General features: G+C 37.6%; 1 protein-coding gene and 1 non-coding gene across 2 annotated transcripts; one reads left to right on the top strand and one right to left on the bottom strand.

The window, feature by feature from the left end:
* Positions 1–254: 254 nt before the first annotated feature.
* Positions 255–341, bottom strand: LOC122670167. The gene has a single exon (XR_006334144.1). It is a non-coding gene; the product is annotated as a small nucleolar RNA U31b (small nucleolar RNA).
* Positions 342–5,174: 4,833 nt separating this feature from the next.
* On the top strand, positions 5,175–10,512 carry LOC122666795 (protein PHOX1-like). Its single transcript, XM_043862866.1, has 3 exons — positions 5,175–7,440; positions 7,540–7,805; positions 10,128–10,512. Exons 1-2 carry the CDS (start codon positions 5,469–5,471, stop codon positions 7,686–7,688), a joined length of 2,121 nt encoding a protein of 706 aa, XP_043718801.1. The 5' UTR covers positions 5,175–5,468; the 3' UTR covers positions 7,689–7,805; positions 10,128–10,512.
* Positions 10,513–24,573: the final 14,061 nt, after the last annotated feature.

Here is a 24,573-nt window from a genome sequence, read left to right as displayed (position 1 = left end):
AAATATTATTCATCACAGATTGCAATAGAAATTTAGAAGAAAAACTAAAATTGAGAAACAGGAAAAGCAAGAACCTGAAATTACCAAGAAAGATCATCTCATCACCTTCCTTTTGCATGTTTCAGATACATTGAATCTATAAAACAACACAGATGAAAAAAATATAAAACAAAAAAACAAGGCTAACCCGGAAAATTAGAAATTTTTTCGATCATAAAAACAAAGATTGGTTTCGTGGGTGATGAATTGATGAAGAATCAGATGTGAATAAGGGTGTCAATCACCAGCAAGCATCAATAGATGCATGTAAGACTGGGGCGACAAATAACTTCATCATGTTCTTCCAAATAGATTTCCATGGTGTTCCTACAAGGATATCTGCAACTCATCTTCCCCAATCGGTTTGGGGAAATGAGTTGCAGTTTTTTTTCCCAAGGGCAATTTTGTTAGTTCACATCATATTTTTAACGTTGTTAGTCATAAACTGACGGAATGGATGTATGTGTTAACGTTTGTGAACTTCGAGGGGTACACAGAATTATCCAAAACTGGGGGGTATAATTATACTTTCGTTAAACCTCAAGGGTGGTATGTGTAAATTATGCAAATAAAATTTTCTTTTCTATCTAATTCCTGCCAACCAAACATTGAGTTTGGAATCCGAATCCTCTACCCACTTGGTAACCACTCAAAGGATGATCCAACCGTCCACAAGATGTGGGGGGGGGGGGTAAGTCTCTTGTGTTTATAGTTTGTTTGGAATAGGTGCAGTTCGGGACTTGAACCCGTGACATCGTATCTGGCATTGATACCAAATATTAGGTACTTGATTGATATGCCAAAAGCTTCAGAACTAATGGAACACATTAAATCAAGCTCTTTAACCAATCTCATATTAGACTAGCTCAATCTAGCGTCCATACACTAGATCGAGCTCCACAAGGCACATAACACTATTCAAGATTTTAAAACTCATAATCGAACACATAATCAACGTTCATTGATACTGATTCAATACAAGTTGGAATAGATCAGAATTGATCAAGAATCAACCGAAATCCTAGAAAATAGAATTAAGAAGAAGAACCAAGCATTTCCACATATATTTTGATTATGTTTTACATATTTTTATTCAAAAGTCTTGTACAAGCAATAAGAGTTAAATTTCATGAAGATTTTCTATTATTTTATTGATTAAATAATAAAAATATTATATCTAAATGTATTCATCACCAATTTAAAGAATGAGTTCTTAAAATCAAAATCAGAATCAGCTAATTCTTTCAAGGAAAAGAGTTATGTACAATGCTAGCACAAAAATGAAATTGCATATCCCTTTGTATATCTCTATTCATATGAAAGGGTGATATATCATAAATGCCCCTCCTCTTTTTGTGAGATTTAAAAAGAGGTTCACTGTTTTATTTTATCCGAAACTACACATAGGCAGTGTAGGAACCCTCTCCCTTCCTTCAATTCCGATTACGAAATTTAACTTGATCTTTCATAGCCTTTAATATGGTTTTTCCCCCCAAGTTCCAAATCCCCATGTGACATGGCATGGGACATACATGTGCAATGGAAAAAAAAAATATATATATATATATTTGGACAAGAGACTAAACTTATAATAAAGAAAATCAGCAGAGGAGGATCTCCCGCTGAGAAAAGTCATATTTACAAGAAAAGAAAATGGATTAAGCCACCGGGTTCTAGATAAAACAAATTTAGAAGCTCCTGTTGCAAGGAAGTGAACTTTCTTATTCAAAGATCTAGGGATAAAGCGAAACTCAACGTTTATAAAACTTGAGAAAATAGATAAAATGTCCTCCACAATGGAGAATGCAGCCCAATCAAGGGAGGATGGGATCTCGTTAAGAGAGCTGATAAGGGCCTGGCAATCTGAGAATAAAACCAGGTTTGAAAAACCCTGGCTGTTAGCTATCAGCAAAGCGTCACGAACACTTTCTGCCTCCATAGACGCTGCTGAGATACTTGAACCAGCCTTGCATTTAGCCGCAATGAAACGCTTAACTCCATCGAACAGAATTACTCCCCTTCCACCTTTCATTGACTTGTTGTTCCATGCCCCATCAGTGAAAGTCAAAACAAAAGTTGGAGAAGAAACAGGCAGACTGAAATAAAAAAACAAGTAGTATGAAGAAGGATTATTATCGGGCAAATGTATCAATAAACTGTATAGTAGTATCACAAGCTTAATTCTTCAAACTTATCGAAAAAAGAAAAAAAAAAAATTTATCGGGCAAATGAGGATTATGAAATCGGTTTGTACCCAGTCTACCTTCTTCCACAGAATGATTAAAAGCTTTGATGGTGGCAGCAAGGTTCGTATTTTCACAGTTAAATATTACCTTATTTCGGGTTTTCCAGATTTGCCATAGAAGAGACGACCATTGGATATAACAGTCGCGTTGGTCTGGAACATCCCTGTACTCATCAAACAAGAAACAAATCCAATCTTTAAAATCATTAACTTGAAAGGAAGATTTGTCCAAACGGAAAGGGGAAGCCAACCAACATGAAGAGGCAAAAGAACACCGAAATACAGCATGCACAATGGATTCCTCATTCGACTAACAAATGGGGCATTTAGCATTATGGGTGATGGTTCTAATAAAAAGTAAATGATTTACAGCTAAAGCATTAACACAACATCTCCATAAAAAGAGTTTCATTTTTGGCAAAATGTCTAATTTCCAAAGTTGTTTCCAAAACAAAGAGTTTGATGCAGAAGCACAGTCAGATCTATTTCTAACAATGTTAGAATTCAAAGCTAAGTAATATGCAAACTTTACCGAAAACTTACCATTTTTGGAAGGACCCCAATACCATGAGTCCGTTGAAGGAGATATAGGAATAGGGATTTGCAGAATAGCTTGAGCTTCCCTATTCACAAAAGAAGAGCAAATCAGGTGAACATTCCACTGTTTAGACGCTTGAAGAATGAGGTCCTCCACAAAATTGATATTTCCATTTAAAACTGGTCTTCTGATCCTTCCCCAGGAAGGGAAGGAACTCAAGCATCAAGGAGAATGAAGGTAGATTTTCCATCTCCAATTTTTTCGGATACCTTCCAACAAGAGGGTCTGACCCCTAAGGAGGCTTCTCCAGGCCCAAGAACATTTCTGACTAGGCAGAGCATTCAAGAAAGATGAGTTAGGGAAGTATTTTCGTTTGAGATCTTTAACCCAAAGACTGATAGAATCCTCCAACATTGACGGACCAATAAAGCCAAGTTAAAACTCCTAAAATCTCTAATTCCCAATCCCCCACTTGACTTACTCATGCAAAGGTTTTCCCAACTCACCCAAACGATCCCTTTCCCAGTTCTATCTTTCCACCAAAAATGTTTAATGATTTTGTTTTTTAGTTAGTGGGGGTCATAATAGAAACTCACAAACAAAGGTTGTACGATTCCATGCACTTCACTTTGCCTAATCTCTTTTCTAGAGATATCATGACATTTAGTTGAGAGAGGTAATTTCGGGGCCAGTGATCAATCTCTGGTCGTGTGGCCCTTGCATCACTGTGGGTCAATGAGTATGTGAGTAAGAGCATCAATATGGATGGTATTCTTTATTTTAAAAGGATAATGAGGTAATTTTACATGTTCTTATATCTCGGTGCAAGAGCCATGCACCAAGCAGTGTTCTTTTTCCCTTTCATTTATGTTGCACCATCTCGTGTATTAACATTCATCTGTATAATTTTCAGCCCACCGTGTATGCTCAGGCACCCTCATAATCTCGAGAATTTTGAATCTGATAATTGAAGTAGCCATTCTTGCCTAGGCCATGCTAAAGTCATTTTGCCGGTTATTATTATTATTATTATTATTATTTCAACTCAACTCAACCTTATCCCAAATAATGTGATCGGTTACATGAATCATATTTCTCCAATCAACTCTATTCAAAATCATACAAGATTCTAGTCCTAAGCAAATGCCAGCCAAATCTTAATAAGTGAATTTGAACCAGAATCAAGGACTAAAATAAGTTTTGAATTGAGTCTTTTCTGACCCAATTTGAACCATCCGGTTCAGCACATGCCATACCATCCAAATCTTTCTGGTTGTCGCCGGCCCGCCGGCCCTTTTTCACTTTACAGTTGACTGGTGATATGACCAATGAACCACCAAGTAGTAGTCACTAGCCACTCCTGTCAGGTAGGAGTGTAGAGACATGTAGCCATGGGGTCCATACTAGTTGGGCTTCGTTAAGCCCTTGACGTTAAAACTGTACTCATACGATCCCTACTGGTGGCCCCCAAGATTCTTACACCACTGTGCAAGGAACAACGTGAAAGCGACCACTTTGATGAAAGCCGTCCAAATAGAATATTCTTGAAATCGGACCATTGGCCACTAATGGAAGTTACTTTTCGCAATTTATTGGTACTTTTGTCATTTCGGTATGAACGCTACGTTCCCTTCCGTTATATATAGCAGTTAAAATAAACGGGGTTTCGGGATTATTAACCTAAGTCTTTAACCAAGACAAAAGCTTACGTGGCAAACATGTCTCTTGAAATCCAATCCAACGGTCACAAAATCATCCGCACGTGTGTACGTGCTTTTAACGCAGTTTACTCCAAAAACTTCAGTAGAAATAGAAACATCAGAAATTGAATGACATGAGAGCATCTTCGATTCCTCCAATTTTACAGATGTAAAATAGAATGAAGAAATTTTGTGGGTTTTGTTGGTTCTGGTTTTTTAACTCATTCAAACGTTTCCAAGATGCTTGGAGTTCACGGAAATGGCGGGCCCCTACCCTGATTTTCTTACAATAATTTAAGACTTTAATTAAGGAAGAGGGAAGAAATGGAGAGAGATTGGATTTTGCAGCTTCTGTGGCGTTCACGTTAAGCTGCGAAGAACTAATGTGTTTGGTTTTCATTTCGTTCATAAAACCGAAGCTGCTAAGCCTGCCATTGCTGAGAATAAAGTTTCGTTGAGGCTATCACCTGGGTTCTCGAGGAGGATTCGCCTTTCAGATAAGTTTCCTGATCAGATATCGTGGTTATTGCGAATAGAATAAAAGAATTTTTTTTTTTGTTTCAGAAACGCTTGTTCTCTTGTCGAATTGGGAATTGGGAATTGGGAATTGGGAATTGGGATTCTCATTCCTGATTAAGAAATAAAGGAATAGTATTTTTTTTAAATTATTTTTTTGCTGTTTCATTTGAATTTGTACTCTGTCTATATTGGGTGGTTCTGTATCTGTAGTTGTAGAGGAATTGGGGTGTTTGAGGATTTTTGGTCAGAACATAATTGTGGGCTGGGTGTGGAATTAGGGGAATAGGAATTTGTGGCTCTGGATTGATAGTATTGCAGAGAAGCTCGGTCTCGACTTACCAGGGGCCGATCGTCGTTGATTCTGTTTGGGTTTAATTATTAGAAGGTCTTTGATTAGGAGAAAACTAGAGTGCTTTCTGGATTAGCGATGGGGAAGTCTACAGGGAAGAAGAAGACACAGGCAGAAGGGAAATCTGGTGGTGCAAATGCGAAGCAGAACAAATTGGGGGACCAGGGCACCAAGGCCTACGACAAGGACACAGCCGTCTTCATCAGCATGTCTCAGGGGCTGAAAGAGGAAGGGAACAAGCTCTTTCAGACGAGGGATTATGAAGGAGCCATGTTGAAGTATGAGAAAGCCCTCAAATTGCTGCCCAGAAACCACATAGATGTGGCCCACCTCCGCAGTAACATGGCTGCTAGCTACATGCAGATGGGTCTGGTCGATTACCCCAGGGCCATCAGAGAGTGTAATCTGGCTCTTGAAGTTGCTCCAAAGTACAGTAAAGCTCTCTTGAAGAGGGCTCGGTGCTATGAAGCTATTAACAGACTTGAATTAGCCTTGAGAGATGTTAATACGGTTCTTAGCACGGAGCCTAAAAATCTCACAGCATTGGAGCTTGAAGAAAGTTTGAAGAAGGCAATTGAGAAGAAGGGTATCCAGGTGGACGATAAAGGGATCATTTTGGCCCCAGAGTACGTCGAACCTCTTCCTGATTCACCTCCATGTAAAGTAGTTAAAGAGAAGAAGAAAAAGAAGAGCCATACAAAGGAGGAAAAGAAAGCTGAAGACAAAACTGAGGAGAAGAAAACTGAAGGTAAAATTGATGAAAAGAAAGCTGAAGATAAGGTGGTTGTAGAAGAAAATGTTAGTAGTATCAAGAAAGAAGAAGCCACTAGAACTGTGAAATTGGTGTATGGAGATGATATAAGATGGGCCCAATTACCGGTTAAATGTAGCATTATGCAGCTGAGGGAGACGGTTAAAAATCGCTTCCCAAGCTCAAAGGCAGTTCTCATCAAATACAGGGATCCAGAAGGTGATTTGGTTACAATCACCACCACTGAAGAGCTGAGATGGGCTGAAGCGGCAGCAGATTCGCAGGGTTCACTTCGACTGTACATTGTAGAAGTTCATCCTGAGCAAGAGCCATTATTTGAGGCAATAGAAACTGGTAAAGATGAGGAAGAGTCCTGGAAGAACCGAAATAAAATTGCCGATGATGGGAATGGGGAAATGGAAACAGAGCCAACTTGTGTTGATGACTGGATCATCCAGTTTGCTCGTCTGTTCAAGAACCATGTTGGGTTCAATTCAGATGCATATTTGGATCTTCATGAACTTGGGATGAAGCTTTATTCAGAAGCTATGGAGGATACTGTTACAAGTGAAGAAGCTCAAGGCCTTTTCGATATTGCAGCAGAGAAGTTCCAAGAGATGGCAGCTCTAGCTCTGTTCAACTGGGGAAATGTTCACATGTCGAGGGCAAGGAAGAGGGTGTTCTTCACAGAAGATGCTTCAAGAGAATCCATACTTGAACAGGTTAAAACGGCATATGAGTGGGCACAAAGAGAATATGTGAATGCAGGGAACCGATATGAAGAAGCTCTAAAAATCAAACCGGACTTCTATGAAGGCCTTCTAGCACTTGGGCAACAGAAATTTGAGCAGGCAAAACTTTCTTGGTATCATGCTATAGGGAACAAAGTTGATCTGGAGACATGGCCAGCTTCAGAAGTTCTAGAGCTTTTTGACGGTGCTGAAGATGATATGGAGAGGGGAACAGAGATGTGGGGGGAGATGGAGGAGCGGCATCCTAACGAACTCTTGAAACCAGATAAGGTAAAAACTGAGTTGCAGACAATGGGGTTGGATGGGCTATTTAAAGATGTATCAGCAGAAGAAGCTGCAGAGCAGGCTGCAAATATGAGATCTCAAATAAATCTTCTATGGGGTACTATGCTGTATGAGCGGTCAATTGTGGAATTCAAATTAGGGCTGCCTGTTTGGGAAGAATGTCTGGAGGTTGCTGTTGAAAAATTTGAACTTGCTGGGGCTTCTCCTACTGATATTGCTGTTATGATAAAGAACCATTGCTCCAGTGAAAATGCACAAGAAGGTAATTATGACAACCAACTGACAAAAAACTCTTACAGATCTTTTTTTTTTCCTTCCTTTTTTGGTTTAAAATATCTGGACCATTTGGCTATAACTGCAGGTTTGGGGTTCAAAATTGATGAGATAGTACAGGCATGGAATGAGATGTATGATGCTAAAAGGTGGCAGAGTGGTGTTCCATCCTTCAGGCTGGAACCATTATTTCGAAGACGAGTTCCAAAACTTCATCATATTTTGGAGCATGTGTGATCTATCTTTTTTTGATTTAGCTGGATCAGAGTTTGAGCCAGAATTCTTTAGAGCAGTGAAGGGATTCAGTTTTTCTGCTCCATTGTCCAGTGGCTGCATTGGTGCTGAATGAAATAGGTAATCTCCATACCCATTAATTTGTCCATTTAAATAAATATCTTTTAGTCAAAGCTTTTATGATTGTCTAAGTACCACAATCTTAAAATTGCAACTGAAAATTTGTAATGATTTTGAAATTTTTATTTGTAGATCTGTTCTCACTGAAAATGTTTGAGGAAAGGATCAGGATAATAGATTTCTACAGTGTAGGTATGCAAAGGGATCAAGATAACATGGTCGGGTTTAACTTGTGTTATAATTCTTAATTGTAAATGCTATAATATATTTTAATAATAATTCTAATATATGAATAAATAGAAACCATAATGCCAATAATAATAATATAATATTACTAACTGATAAACAGCTGCACAATAATGCAAAAGATTAAGGTGACTGAGACCAGCATTACTTTTCATTTGGTGGACAGGTAGTAGATATCTTCTGGTTAATGAATCTTATATCGAGTAATGGGGTCCTTTGAAAGCACCACTCCGGAAACTTTGAACACGATAAAGAACAGTTTGTCAGTCTCTTCAAATTCTTACCAAAAAAAAAATCTCTTCAAATATAGACTCTGTTTTCTCATGCATTTGAATTTCTTTAGATTCTTTGCTCTTTTTAAAAATTTTCACTCAGACTACGGAACTTACACCCTTCAAGGGTATAAAGTTTAGGTTCTCCATAAACCATGCTTTTGATGAGATTTTTATGAACCATCAAAGAAAAGTTCTACAACTTATATTTTCTAGTGAATATTGCAGATATTTAAGTGGAACCATTGGTCTGTGCATCTATAAATGATAACCCAGATTTTAAATCATGGCACTGGTTATGGCCATGCCGTGGTGCCATCACCTTGCTGCCTTCCTCAGGTTAAGCTGCTGTTAGTATCTTAAAAAGCATGTTAGGCTTCACGTTGATCTTCACATCTTGGCACAACATTTAACACTTCCGTGACCAGTTTTTATTTGCAAAAACTAGGGATCCTATCCAAAGTGATGGCACAATGGTAAGGTTGCTCCATTGCACCTAGTGGTTGCTGATTTGAGTTTGGAAACAGCCTCTCCGCGATGTGGGGATAAGGCTGCGTACATTATGACCCTCCCCAGACCCCGCAGTGGTGGGAGCCTCCTGCACTGGGTAACGCCCTATCCAAAGTCCAAACATTATCCAGCAACAGTTACTAATGATGCCTTCCCCTTGCCTCTATCATAGATAGTACCTTTGTCATCAGCTTTTCTTCTAACCTAGCTATTATATACAATGATTCATACAAAATAAGGAAAAGTTCAGAAGATAACTCATATAATAGATTATGGAAATCAAAGTCCAAACTCTGTATTATAAAGTTGGTTAATAATTGGTCAAGGTTTGTCTTCTGAAATTGAGTACAGTTGAGACCATAGATCCTAAGAGTATCTGTATCTGCACCTGTTAGATATGTGTGGTCCACCAGAATGGCATGGTTGAGTTGCAACCTCTTACGTTGAGAATGGATGGAGCATTTGGTGGGTTGCACTCGGTTATAAGGTTGACTAAATCCCTATCCATTTACAGTATCTGAAATTGAACAGTACAGGAAGTAACTAATCTTCATTAGACTTCTTCCTGGATGATTCATGAATATATACTAGAATCCAATGACAGGAAGTTACTAATCTCATGTGTGTGTGTGTGTGTACTCCCTGGTGCTGAATTTGACTCCATCCTCTCCCACTTTATTGAATTCCTTCTTTTATTTTTACTTAATACCTGTACTTGCTACTCATATGTGTTTTTTTTTTCTAGAAGAATGGTATACCTGACAACTATTATATGTCATTTTGTATAAAATTACTAGAATAAAAGCTGTTAGGTTCTAAATTTTATCATATTTTGTATTATATTATGTTTCAATTTGTAACAAAAAGGTAATTTTGCAGAAAATACTTTTAGTGGTTCATTGAAACAAATGAATAGGGGCATTTAATGGCCCTTAGAGTTTAATTCTGTTCTCACTATAATTTTAAGAAACTCTTCCTCAGGTGGTTGTTCTTTGCTGGTTTCTTTAACAGTTAAATCCCATATAAAACATTGTGTACTTGATATTTAATCCAGTTTTAGGACTCTTTTTTTTTTGGGGGGGGGGAGGTTACCATTTATATTTTTATTAGGGATGGATTACCATTTATAATTGAATATAATATATATTTTTTTATTTTTAGGTGACTGTTGATCACAAGTTCAAATTCTAATTTTTCATTCGAATTTGCTGCCTCTGGAGTCCACTTTCAAGGTTGATTCCATCTATAAGCATGTCTGGCTCTAATGAGATATATTTTCATTGTTTCCATTCAGGTTTCTTATGCTAGATCGGCTGTTCTTGATTTTCTGTTAGAACCAAAGAAGAGAAGAAGGTTGTTAGTTTTGGAATGGGGTTTTGTGTGTAAGCCGAGGAGCCAATTATGTCAATTAATTCTTCATCTGGGGAACAAGAGCTCACCTCTCAAAATGATCGTATGAAGAAGCAGAGACTTCTTTTTGTTGGTTTCTGCATCTGCCCCTGGTTTCTCTCCAGATTTTCAACAGGTAGGTAGAAGATTGCATTTGTAATTTATTCTTGAAATAACACCTGTAATGATATATGGTTTGTTTGTTTAAGGGGTCTATAATTTATTGATACACGCCAGTTTTCTCATTTGTAATTTTTGTGAGTGTTACACAGAGGAAAACAGTTTTCTTTTTATCTGTACATGTCCTTTATTTTCTGATTTAATATCAATTTTTAAATGTCCTTCATTTGCTGATTAATCTCAATTTGATAACAAAACTCGTTTTCCATTGAGTTCCAATATTAGGTATAGATTGTCGTCTTAAATTATTCTGGGAGAAACTCTACAGTTAGGAGCAGGAATGCCTTTTGTTCTTGTATGATTAGGACTGAGTTTATTTCTCTGGTTCAATTGCATTTAGTCATCCTAACAAATTTTTGGCACAACCTGCGATTCAATAATCAAAACTCAAAATTTTTAAACTTATGTCTACTTTTTCTGTAGTATAGTTCATAACATCCCTGAACTCTTAAATGGACCTAATTCATCTCCATGATGATTATAAGATAGTCATGTTGGTTATCAAATTATCATTTGAAATGCACATTCATCTACCAATTACTTCCAAGATTGTCATCTATGACATTCTCTAGATGACAAAAAAGTTTATGCTCCACTGAACTGCTAAGGGAGTCCATGGTCTAGAGCAATATACCATGTAAATAAAATAATGAAGTGTCTGAAATGCCCTCAGGCTCATGATTGTGTTCCATCTAACTCCCCAAAATGGTGGTGGTTGGACATACCATAGCGGATGCACACATGTGTGGCTTGGTGGCATGATGGTAGCCTTTGTTCCTGGCATGGGGCATACCGAGCACTGTGTCATAATACTGGCGTTCTGGAACAAGAGTACGGCAATCTGAAGTACCACAGTATATCTTTTCTAGGGGGTTAATGTCTTCTTCTGGAAAAAGGGCAATTTCTTAAGAGCTAACTTGAGGAGGGGTGGTGTGCCTCAACCCCACCCCCCCTCCCCCTCCCCTTGGTGCCTTTGCATCGGGCAAGGCATTGTGGCATGTCACAAGCAAGGTTTGGAAGGCATCGTGGCTGCCACAGGCAAGGGATTGTGTGTGGGATTGGCCTAATCTTGCATGCATTGGTAGCAGTGTAGCACAGGTATTCTATGGGTGGATATCATGGGCAAGCACTGATGAGTTTTGAGTGGGCTATGAGTGCTTCCCTCGTAGGTTTGGGTACCAATGGGGACCATGTTAGCGGGAGGTGCTAGCTTGGCGCATTTCCAAGAAGGCAAAGGTTCGGGTTTGTGGATGTTACTAGCACCTCCTATGTGTCAGTAGCAATACATTGCTTGAGTGAGTGGGTTATCCAGTGTCATGTGAGGTGGGTGTGCTTGCCTTGGGCATTGCTTGGGTTCGATGTGCCTTGGTTGTGTTTGTGTTGGGCTAGCTACTAGCACATACTGTATGACAATGGTGGCTCAACATCGACAGGTGTGTCATAGGTTTTGCAAACCTTCGGTATGCTTTGTGTGGAGCCATGTGGACGATGAAGATGGTTCCATGGTGTAGGACGAGCATCTATGCTAGGACACAGAAGCAACTTGTAGGTTGTTAGACTTGGCCTGTCAAGTGGTCCTAGTTGTTACGAGAGTATCTTAGTAGCAATTGAATGAAGTGACAGTGTGGGCTCGGTCAAGCGAATCTCAACGTAGTGTTATGACTTGTGCACAAGTCATGTCCCGTTGATTATTGTGAAGACAATTTGGTAAATACTTAGGTGGCTTGGGTAGTGTTAAGCTAGCCTTGGTCAAGTATTGACCAAGTCACTAAGGCGCCATACAGGCAAATTTGAACCCAAAAAGAACTTGTCTGTGACACCTCACCCTATATATGTCTGCCATACAAGATGGCAGTGACCCACATTGTATGGAGTCCAAAAGTCTATCATGGCTTCCCATCCGCTGAGAAAAGTTCTCCTTTAGATTTTACTTTTCGACAGCTTGTGATGTTAAAAAGTGTCACTCATTGCCTAAATTGATATGTATCCAATGAACATAAATTCTGGTTCCATAATAGAATGTAGAGAATATTAGAGAGAGAAGACAGAAAACAAGTTCTTGAAATGATGCAGTTAAAAAAATTCCAAAAGATGGATTTGTTTAGGTTTAGGTTTAGGTTGATATTAAATTTAATTCAAATTATTTATTTATTTATTTATTTCCTTTTTGTTCTTTTAAGGCAGTCATTTGTTTCAATCTAAAATTGCATAAGCATTTAGAAATGCGAAAACATTTTCCTGATATGCAATACCAAAGTTGAAAATGGAGGGCCTTACCCCCCATCATATGGCTTGGTCTTTTCCTCGGCAATAAGTGGTATAAGGAGTAAGGACTTCCTCATCTGTCCATACTTCTATATGGTCTTTTCCCAATGACATTGCTCTATCATGTCCTTGTATGATGGCTTTGGCCTCAGTTTCTTTTGCTGTTCCTGAGGAACCACAGCCATATAGGCTGAGTATAGTTTTCCATTATCAACAAAAACAGAAGCCCATACTGATTCATTGGTTAATGCATTGAAGCTCTCAAGTGACAGCAGAAATTATTTTAAATGAAGGTGTGGATAAATGTCAGGTTGGCTCATATCTTAATTAATCAAGTTTCTTACCAACAGCCCTTAGGGTTTGGTTTTCTTATTAAAAAATACACTTGCTTCAACAATTTTTTTTCTTCTTCTCAAGACTGGTCATGTTTACATCTAATATGAGATTTCCCAAGAAAAAATCTTAAAATGGATTATGCTGAGATGTGTTCAGTTCTCAATCCAATAGGTTCTGCTGCAAGGTTTCAAGATGTTATTTACAGAGATCACATTTACCCTGAATTAGTAAAATCTTGACAATGCATTGTTAGAAGAAGAAGACCATTGATAAGTTTCAACATCAAAGAATAGAATTTTGTCCATGGGAAGCTTGATCTGAGGCTAGACCCTGAATTCTGTTCCCTAAAGTAATGGGCACAAAATTTTACAGTATTGATACCTTTCATATGTGCACGCCTTGCATCCTCCATATAATGTACACATTCCCACTCACAGTACTTCAATCACTGCTGTGCACTCTCCCATGGTTGTGATTTTCAAATCACTAATTTTTCACTTTAGCAAACTCTGTTTGGGCTAAGAGTTTTGAGCAAGGGACCTTGGTGTCTATCAATCCGAAAAATTAAAATCCCATCCGATCTACACATGGCAAATATTTGTGGAGCATTGTTAAGCTCATCAATACGGATTATTCTGATAAGTTTTGCCCCAAGTAAAGATATATAGAAATACATTCTTATCATCACCAAATTTCTCATATAATGTTTAAACGGAGAAAACTGATTTGAAGTTCTACTTAGATAAATGAATGAAAGCAGTCTTTCTCATTGTGCCATGTGGAATGATGATGTGACAGTTCTAACTGTTGGATAAAGAAGACATGATCGAGAATACCCACTTGTCAAATCTTAAAGCCTAATTCAAATTCTCACGTGATTTGGGATGTATTCTCATGTATGTTCATGCTTGCCTATAGTACTCGGAAGTCTGACCACTATTGTGTATCCTTTCAATTCGTGAATTTAACCATTATTTGTCATTGGACAAACTTTGTTTGGACCCCATTCAATCTATCATGTGTAGATATTTGGGTTGTTTTGATGAGCTTATCAAAGTGGTCCGTTTTGTAAAGTTCTACCCAATGTTAAAAACATCTCTTCCTTAATAAATTTTCATATATTCATACATTAATTGCATATGTACCAAACTTTTCAGGACTGATATTATTTTCACAGGAAAAATGTGGGCCTGCCGTTGGGGTGCCCACTCTGTGTCTTACTCTCTCCCACCCCCATGGGAAGGACCACCCTTTCCCTCCCATCCCACCCCCCATGGAAAGGGCTTGTCCTCCTGCGTTCAGTCTTGTGATTGATGTATACCGCTAGCTTATCAAAATGCTCAACCCTCTCCCATAAAAAAAAAATATGTTTTTTTACTTTATTAGAAATAGCAATGGATTAGATTAAATTATTAAACATATCAAACATGGCTTTTCGTACAAATTACCAAAAAAAGAACATGCCTTTTTGTACGTACCTAAAAGAAATTAAAAAGAAGCCTCTCCTCCCCTGCCCCCCCCCCCCCTCCTCCCAAGCAAGCAAGGCACATCTTTGGTCATATGGTAATTGAGGTGGATCCTAGACAAAGTTGGTAGGGTTAGGCCCCAAAATATTTTGAAAACCAACCTTAGAATTAATCCTACAAGGAATTTTGGGTATTATGAAGTAAAATTTTCTCCTTCTTTTTTTTTTTTTTTTTTTAAATAAAATAATATGTTTCTCGATTTAATACATTCACAAATAAGGACTTGTTACCCCAAGCAGGTTGCTCAGTTGGCAAAAACCAACACCTCGCAAAGAAGAAGTCATGAGTTTAACTCTACTTGGGGCCCAACTATCAAAAAAAAAAAAAAAAACAAATAAGGACTTGTTATTAATGAATTATATTTCACAAAGCTAAAAAGATTTAGGAGAAAGTTTTCCTCCACCGTGCGAGAAGGAAAACCACAATTTGGCTGCCATAATTACTCCCTATAGAAAGAATTCTTACCAAATTGTCCAATTAATCAAATTGATGGTCCTTTGATCTTAAGTTGTTCTATTCATCCTCCAATCTATGTGATTGCCCTATCACTAATCCTCTTCTTAATTAATGTTGTCCTTTCAAATGAGGATTAGTAGGGATTATGACATGGGATAGAACATCTCTTGATCTGTGATGGTAGTTTCGAGCCTTCTTCAAGAAATGCAGGTTGGATATCAATTCTACTATGTAACTCTCAGTTTTGTTGTGGTTTACACACAATGATTTGTTTAGGGCCACCACAGGACTCGGAGATATGGAGAGCGATTCAATGACTGCAACGAGCAAAGGAACAAGACTGGGCATTAGTAACGATTTGGACAGATCATTAAGTAGATGGTTGAATTGGATCATTCAAGATATTCAAGAAGGGTGGCCTTGGGGAGCGTTTAATATTTTGTTGGATGTTTTTGTACTAATTAAGTTCTTTGATGCTGTTCATATTCAAAAACAAAGTAGGGATTTTTATTTCTATTGCCCATAAATCACAAATGAGCCTGTAAGGCTAGAGTAGAAAAGTTGGGTCAACTTATAAGGGCTAGGTGAGGCCCCATGGGTCAAGTTGCTTAAGGTGGGGAAGCTAGCCCTACCTATGTTGATCCTCCTCTAGCCCAATGACCTCTTTAGGTTTGGTCGGGTCCATACTTTTACGGGCCTGACTGATCTTGGGCTTTATCATGGGGAAAGCCAACCCATTAAACCTGCATTTTTATTTCCATTATAAAGCACCAGGACTAGGACAGTAGGAAGGAAAGGCACAAATAACAATAATTGGATATAAATGGCAATATTATGGCAGAATAATGGAGAACAAAGATCCACTACACCATAAAGATTATCTATAAATAGCATCATTTTGATTCACTATATATATATATATATTATATAAAAGGTCAAAAATGGCTAAGAGGTTCTCTGTGATCCAATTCAGATACCCCTCTTCCAGTCTTCCCCTCCCCCAAAAAAAGCCAAAATCCATAATAAGAAAGAATATAATGGAAGATATCAAAATCAGTCTTGATTAGAAATTAATTTAACCGTTTCTTTACTTTTAAAAATTAATTAACTAGGACTGTGAATGGAAGCAATATAATGACCTACAACTCCCTTCTTTAATTTAAACACATTTTAAATTGCTTCTCTTGCTAATCTTAGTTAACTAGTTCTTGCATACAAACACGACGCCTGTGATGCTTAGGGGTTTCCTTTTTTTTTTCGTTTTTTGGGAATGGTTCTCAGCATATTGTCTATAAGTGCCACATGGCAATTTGGTTAGTTGTCATTGGTTACTTTTTAGCCTGGTTTAACCACACCTTATGTCAACATAATGCTTTAAATTGGTTCAAAAGTAACATAATGATTTATATTTATTCAAAATTCATCTTTCCTTGTAGAACTTGGACGGTTGGACCATCTAATAAATAATGCTTAAATTGTGATGAAAGATATGGTTAGAAGAAGGATTAAATCTGACATGTTCCCTATTTAGAGAATTCCCAATGAATTCCTTGTGTTTTGATTTAGCTGTTTTAATATTATTGCATTTTAGCCATCGTTTGAGATCTATATCATTGTCATGGATATTCAATTTGTTGTGTCAAGAAATTTCCTCGAATTATCTCCTTACGTTGTAGCTTGCACAAAGGAGCAGAGTAAACACAAGAGAGCCGATTTGTACCAATAGGGATTCTTCGATGTCTAAGTCAGATCTCTCTAAGGAGCAATTGTTAATAATCAAGATGCCTCTGTAAGGGGTTACACCTGAGTTCTTATAGTGTTTATGGCAAGTAGAGGCAGTGGAGGAGAGTCCCATCTATTAATCTTCTATTCATGGTAGGAACATCACTGGTAGAGTCCCTTTAGGTATGTAATCCCTAATTGATAGGAGTCGTGGGCGCTACTCTTGTAGTTTCCTTATAGGAATGAATTAGTATAAAGATATATTGACTCATGCTTACGTGGCATGTAGTGCCACTCTTATGAGTTGACTCCTTATTAGAGTGGGTATGGGCGTGATCTGTTGGACTTTTGGTCGTTAATAGATTGCAACGCTCTGATGACATGGCATGATGTAATTGGACGGTTATATTTGAGTATAACACAATTCATTCATTCATGTAAATAGGTCTAAGAATAATTTTTGGCCATTCTATTTCTAAATAGCTAGGCTGTGAGTTACTCTCAACAAGATCTTTGGAATCTTCCTTTTTGAGGAACTTTTGAAACTTGTCAATCACTTTTTGCCGGATAAAACTTAAAAAATGGAACCCTTCCGAAAAAACTCAATTTTGGAAACTGTTATGGCATATTGGAGTTAAAAACATTTAAATTGTCAAATGGTTAGAATGATTAAATGATCCTTCCACATAATAGATAGAAGGGCATGAGATCGCTACTTGATCGCATGGTCTTTACACCAGCGTTTAAGTTGAAATAACTGCTGACAATCATTTTTGCCCTTCCATCATGTCGGAAACCGTTCTCATTATGTTCTTGACTAAAGTTATCAAAGTAATACTCTCCTATTCTACCTATTCTATTTTTGTATGCATTGCTTATATATCTTTGATCAAAGAATCCTCAAATATGCTATCTAGGGATATATTTGGGAGAAATTACCAGTTTATCCATATATGCATTTCAATATACCAAACTACTCGGCCTAACTTTTGTCCAACTATATTACACAAAATAAAGTTAGTTTATTACTAAAATACTGTAAGCAATGCTCTCTCTGAGACAACTCCTTGTCTGCATATTTTTTTGACATTTTTCTCTCAACTATTGCAACAAAAATGTCCAAATGGATTGTTAATGGTCGAATAACTATCACCTCCAATTCGCTGTCCTCTCCAATTTTCTTCAATTCCTCACATAGGAGTGGAAATGACCACCCTACCCCCTGCCTGAACACATTGCCCTAAGTGGGGTAGGGTGGTCATTTCTGCTCCAATGTGAGGAATTGGAACAGGTAGCGAATTGGAAGGGATAATGATTCGTTAATCGTGTGTGTCACATTTATGCTACAGTTCCCTCTTCCTTCCACGGACTTGTTATGGTTATCCATCACACTTGTACTCACACGATTACCAAACACCTTTTGGAAATTTATATGGCGATAACAAGGATAAATATATGAAAGATTGGGTATGTGGTTTGTTAAAAAAATTCTTTTTAAATAATCTAAATATTTTCCCATTCATTTATAAACGTAGGAATATTTTTTTTTTGGTAACTATACGTAAGATTAATTACTATTACTCTCTTATACTTGCTCTGTATTTATTCAAAATCCCTACCTCTTGATTCCCCACAGAAAAGCAAACTTCCACCTCTTTCTTCTTTAGTAATTCAAAATCCCAAAGTAACCCTTGGTCCCCTCTCCTCCAATAGCACCTCCACCTCGACAACCCACCTCTACATCTTTGATCCCCACCATCCCCCCCTCTATGGCTTTGTAAAGTTCTTAATGTCAGATGAAAGAAAGCCATATTGAATAGGAAAGACCCATAGATTACAAAAACTATAAACTTAAAAATAATATTTTATTTCATATATAAAAATTTGCATTTAAGGGGAGAGATAAACATATAAATCAATTATTACATCATTATATTTTTTTTTTTCTTTTCTTAACATCTAAACATAGTAATTTTAAGGAAAAAAGACTACTCAAAATTATTTTCACCCCTAATAAAAAGTGAAAATCCTGCCCTTATTGATTCTTCCACATGCTCTCATTGACTCTGCACTAGCGCAGAGGCCATGCTTCCAGACACACAACGCATTCCATATTTTTGTTTTGTTTTGTTATTGTTCCTTAAAATGCAAGCAAAGTGGGCAAAGCTGCTTTCTTTCTTTCTTTCCTTAATCTCGAGCGCATCTCTCTTATATGATATCTAACTAACATTCTAACCCCACACCCACAAAAGGTTCAAAACACGTTTATCCATCGACGAACCTCTCTTAGCTTATCTCCAATCTCCATCAATCAATTCTTATTTCTCGTGATAGTTAGAGTTGTTAAACCTTTAATCTCAACTTATATTTGTCACGACTACTTCTCTTTACACGATAAATTCACACATAACATAGCATTAATACATAACGTAAGATTATGGCATGGGACCACCACCTCCTAATCCCCTATGTTCACCCCCCCCCCCCCAAAATCACTGTCCGTACCATATGACATATTTAATATCACACACACACACACACACACAGGCCAAGACAAACAACTAAACCACCCAAAACTAAGAAGCAATATTGAAGCATTATATATATATATATATATAGTCAATTAGATAAATATTCTATTTTCTCTAGATAGTTCATGTCTCTTTTTGCTCTTTATTTACAATGAGAAGATGATGATGCATGATGACCTCCACTTCCATCCATTACAACTATCCATACACTCTGGGGACCTTCAAGGTCCTCGATTTGGTACCTTTTTTTTATTTTGACAATGATATATACGTACAAACGAGAGGGTACATGCATGCATGGGCCGGGTGGTATCCATGGCCCATGCATACCACCTAATTATTATTATTATTATTATTATTTTATTTTATTTTACTAAAAAAATATTATTGTAATCAAAATGGTGAACTAAGAAATTGTAATTTTTTTTTGATAGATTAAAAAATTGTAATCTTATTACATTTTTTTTTAAAATGAAGTTCATGTAAATATTACATTAAATGCTATATTGAATAAATTTTGGGAATACGACAAAGGATTGTAGTTCACAGTTTGTTGACAACAAATTGCACTTGGAATGAAATTGATTCTCGATTCTTTCATTTTCCATAATGCATTGAGAATATTGTGTTTTCTGAAGTAAAAAAGTCTCACTTCTCCATCTTAGATAGAGGGCAACCAGGCTAGGCTTCAAAAAATCGATCCAACCCAAGGTCCTCAGGCTCAGGCTAGGCTGAACCCTGTGATGTGTGAAGGTTAACTGGGATATATAAATAAACTTAGGCTTGACCATGTTTTAATTGTTTTTATGTCATTTCTACACAATAATGGATATAGATAATTTTTTATTTAAATATTTCTATATAATACATTAAATTAATGATATATATTAAAATATAAATTATGATACTTAATCCAAGGCCTTAGCCCATGCCCGCCCATTCTAATTTCAAATCTGAAAATTTTAGTTTTAGTCCAATCCTCAGGATTAAAGCCTAAGTAATGCCTAAAACTTTCCGTCAGAAATAAACTTGTTAGGCCAAACTTGCACCCCTAGTCTAAAGTGTCACTTTCTCATTCTTAAGGATTAATTTACAACAAATTTGTTTGGACAAGAGATTGTTACTTGGTTGTGCAGTCCTGCATCAGTGCGAGGATCAATGAGAACATACACAGAGACATCAACATGAATGAAATTTCAAAAAGTGGAGTCCATCAATTGAAAGATCTAGAAAAGAAAAACCTTTTGATCCCAGTTCCCAGGTGGGGGCCTCTCATGATCCAATCGATCTATATTCTCCTCTTTTCTCTCTTTTATGTTTCTCTTCTACTTTTGCTTCTTCATTATTCTATTTCTTTCGTCGATGTTGCAGGTGAAAGAGGATGATATTTCCTCTTCTTTTCCCTTTCTTTTCATTATGGGTCGTATTTTTTCTTAATTTTTAAAAGGGAAAGAGAAAGTCACCAGCTCGTCTGCGGTGCACACTGCCACACTGCCTTAGATCTTGACATAAGAGCATGCAAAATGATCGTTGCATCCTCTTGAAACCTCAAAAATGACTAGGGGTATAATGATCATTTCATATGTTCCTGTGCCAGGGCACAAGGTGGCGTGTTTGGTGACTCTCGCATGATCGGGTGGCATTCTTTTTCCCTTTTTAAAAAATAATAATAAAAAAAGGTTTAAGAACGTCTTTTATCCAAGGTGTGGATCATAGTTTGAGGTATTGGATCAGATCAGCCGATTTTGAGTGGATTGAATCGAATTGGTCGATTTTATAAGAAAATAGGGATAGAATTGTCATATTCACCCGAGTTTGGGCAATCCTGATCCAATCTGATCCAGCCGATACCGAGATCACGAACCATGGTCTGGACACTGCGCCTAAACACGGCTGGGTCTGAAATGACCAAACAATCTCGCCATGGAGCCTGAAATTTCTTTATTTAAATGGGGGTTGGACTGTCATTTCACGTCCAACTCTATTTAGGCGTAGTGTTCACGCCTTGGATACGACTGGTCAGCGCGTTTTTTATCCCAATAAAAAATAAAAAAGTTGCCACTTGCCACTGTCAAACATATGAAGCCAACCAGCCAAGGAAGGAACGAGAGGGAGGATTGACGATGGATAATGACGTTGACGTTGACGTTGACATGACCCTGTGGGTTCATGAACCCAGCCTCATAGGTGGGCCATATGGGCCCATCTTCTCCTCACCTCAGGCTCTCACAGTCACGCCCAGGCCCACCCCACCTGTCCTTCTGCGGCGCTTTATCATTGTTTCACACTTTCACTTCAACTTCAGCTTTCATTTGCAAGTGTACAACGAACGCGTAAGAAGACTCTCTCTGTTCAGGAGATCGGAGATACTCATCCATGCATTCTTTATGGACTATGGGTCCCATTTACCTTTGATAGTTCATGAATTATGTTTTTTTTTTTCTTTCTGTTTAAGAAAAAAAAAAAACACAGATAGTTCTCACCCATGGGCCATGACCCAACCCACAAACCCGATCCCAGATGTCCACCATAGACAAGGGTTTTAGGAATTGGGTAATAATAAGGCAAATAATACATCATGATTAGGTTTAGGCTTCACAGCACAACCCTATACGTTTAGCTTATGTACCCTTAAACATTAGATTAAACCAAATTACCACATAAAGTGGTATTATTATATTGGGTATACAGAATGCACGTGCAAAGAAGTTTGGATGGACTAATTCACAGTTTGGAAGCCCAATTATATCTTTGGATACTAAAGATCCATCAAATTAAATGGGCTTTTTCAGGAACTCTTTAAATAAATAAACATCGACAAAAGAAAACAAACCCCTCACATGATGGGAGTGTCAAGTGTGCTATGTAGGGCACGTTTGGTAACGATCTCGGGAGCTGTTTTTCAAGCCCGGGAGTGTCTTGGGACCAGAAAAATGGAATCTAATGTTTGGCAAAACTGATTCTGATTTTCACTCCCAAGAACGAACCGGGTACCAAAGCTGGTTTGGAGATTGGTTTGGAGAAACATGGTTACCCATGTTTCTCACTCCCAAGATCAATTTTAGGGTAAGTTGGTACGTGAAATCCCGATAAAATCTTAAAATCTTTAGGCTTCTCCACGATAAAAAAAATGAAAGCTGCTCAAGTATTCTTCTTCTTCGTTCTTTTTCTTCTTCTTCTTCTTCTTCTTCTTCTTCTTCTTCTTCTTCTTTGTTCTTCTTCTTCTTCTGCTTCTTCTTCTTCTGCTTCTACTTCTTCTGCAAATTCGTTTTTTCCCTTCATTCTTGTTTTAAAATTTGTATTTGTATGCTTCTTTTTTTCTTCTTTAAATTTGTATTTGTATGCTTCATCTTATGTAGTTTTAGAAAATCTGCAGTTTCCATTAGAGGATGTTCTGTGAGAGAGAGAGAGAGATGGAAGCTATACACTATTTCTTTTGTTGGGTACGGTAACCGTCTCTGTGTTCATAGGGGGAAAAAAATCAGAATCTTTTATGTGGTAGCTATTGCGTATTCTCAGCTGGATTTGATTAGTGCTCGTTTTTTGGAGAGGTAAATTTCCTGGTTACAAAAAGATTTCTCTAATTCCCTGGTCACGTGTGTGTAAACCAACAAGATGCAGTGGTTTGGTTTTCCATGAGCTTTGTGCACAATAAATCTGTTCTTGGAAGACTTGGCTTGAGTTGTGCGTCTAATATGGAAAACTAAAGTGCATCCAAAATTTAGGATTTTTGACTGTTGAATGGTGGAATTACTACTAGGGGGAATCTTATTCGGTTTCTTTGTGTTGGGGATACTCATGTATTTTATTCAAAAGAAAAAGAGATTGGTTGACATTTATTTTTATCATGTCCTTTCTCTAAAGGTTACAGGCAGAAGGGGTATTGGGATTAAGATCAGAATATCTCCCAGGTTCAACCATATATGATCTTTTGTATAATTTCCGTATGACATGCTCATCTCCTATCACAAATAAGTGCTTTTTCATTTATGTTTTCTCAATTAATAGAGTTTATATATATATATATTCTCACGAGTTCCACATTGGGAAGGAGGTGACTTGCAGAAATAGAAAAACTAAATCTTGTCTTATATATGCATTAATCAAAGATAAGAGGTTTTCCATGGATGAATAATGTGGTTCAATCTCTTTATTTATAAATTCGTTTTTTCCCTTCATTCTTATTTATAGATTTGTATTTTCCCGTTTTTTTAGTAGCCCTGCGGTTCAACTCCCCTAGCAGGTAGCCCTTGGTTTCTCATGATTTTCTGTACCTCTATATCAATGGATCTTTGTGTGTGTATGAGTTTTGTTTGTTTAGCCCTTGGTTTACATTTATTTCCATGATCATTTGTTTTCCCTTAAGTTATTGTTACATCATTTCTCATATTGTACAGAACCCATTTGATTTTGATCTCTTGGTAATAGATGCTTCAAACTTCACAGGCAGCCATCCAGAACAGGTTTACCAAACGCCTAACAGTAGGACAAAAATGATCTTTTGAAGAAGAAACAGAAAAAGATCATTTTATCGAAGAACACCGTTCTCGAAACGGAATCGTTACCAAACACGCCCGTAGGGATCACTTTGGGACCTGTTTTTTGAAAAAAAGGGAATATGGAGATTTCAATTGAATTAATTATTTTAATAGCTATGTTCTCTATGGGCTTCCAAATCTAAATTTAAATCATCGGATTCAGACTCCCCCATCCCCCCGCCTCTTTCCAACTATAGGTTCCAGCATTTGTTGATGGTCCAATCTGGAGCCGCCATTTATGGGAGAAAGAAGACTGTGAGGCTGTGTGGTACCTGTACCCAGATGCAGGAAGGGCAAAATGATCGCCCGACCCCTATGAAATGATAAATTCCATCCCTATTGAATGTCCCGCACTAGGAATTTTTATCACCTCAAGTGCATCAAAAAGGTACATCTGACGGTGCACCTTAAAGTGCTTTTGTTTAAAACACTCCCCCAAGTGCATGTGCACAGTCAGATGTACCTCTTTGGTGCATTTGACAGTGTACTGTACTTGAGGGGATAAGGATCCCCCGCACTAGTGCCATGCAGCTTGACAACGATCCCCTAGCATCATTTATAAGGAAAAGCTTGAGCACACCGTTGGTATTTCACACTAGCACCTGTTGTGTCTATCTCTCTCTTTCTCCCATTGAAATGACTCTCCTGCTCCTCCTGTGTATGATGCCCGGTCCCGTACCCCCATTGATGCTGTCCACTAGCTTACCACACACGGGCATTGTCCTATTCCTCTTCCCTATTTATATATACAAAAGATGTCCTCATAGCTGAAGTATTTTCGTAGTAACATGAGATGA

The sequence above is a fragment of the Telopea speciosissima genome, chromosome 7 (genome assembly GCF_018873765.1).
Source record: "Telopea speciosissima isolate NSW1024214 ecotype Mountain lineage chromosome 7, Tspe_v1, whole genome shotgun sequence".
In the NCBI taxonomy this organism is placed as follows: domain Eukaryota; kingdom Viridiplantae; phylum Streptophyta; class Magnoliopsida; order Proteales; family Proteaceae; genus Telopea; species Telopea speciosissima.
The sequence above is the reverse complement of the archived record's forward strand: the minus strand, read 5'-3'. Positions and strand labels throughout refer to the sequence as shown.

Excerpts from the sequence above, each read along its gene's own strand:
- LOC122666795 (XM_043862866.1), top strand. The coding sequence starts at position 5,469 with ATGGGGAAGTCTACAGGGAAGAAGAAGACACAGGCAGAAGGGAAATCT. Across the intron at positions 7,441-7,539 it reads CAGTGAAAATGCACAAGAAG|GTTTGGGGTTCAAAATTGAT; the intron begins GTAATTATGACA and ends CTATAACTGCAG.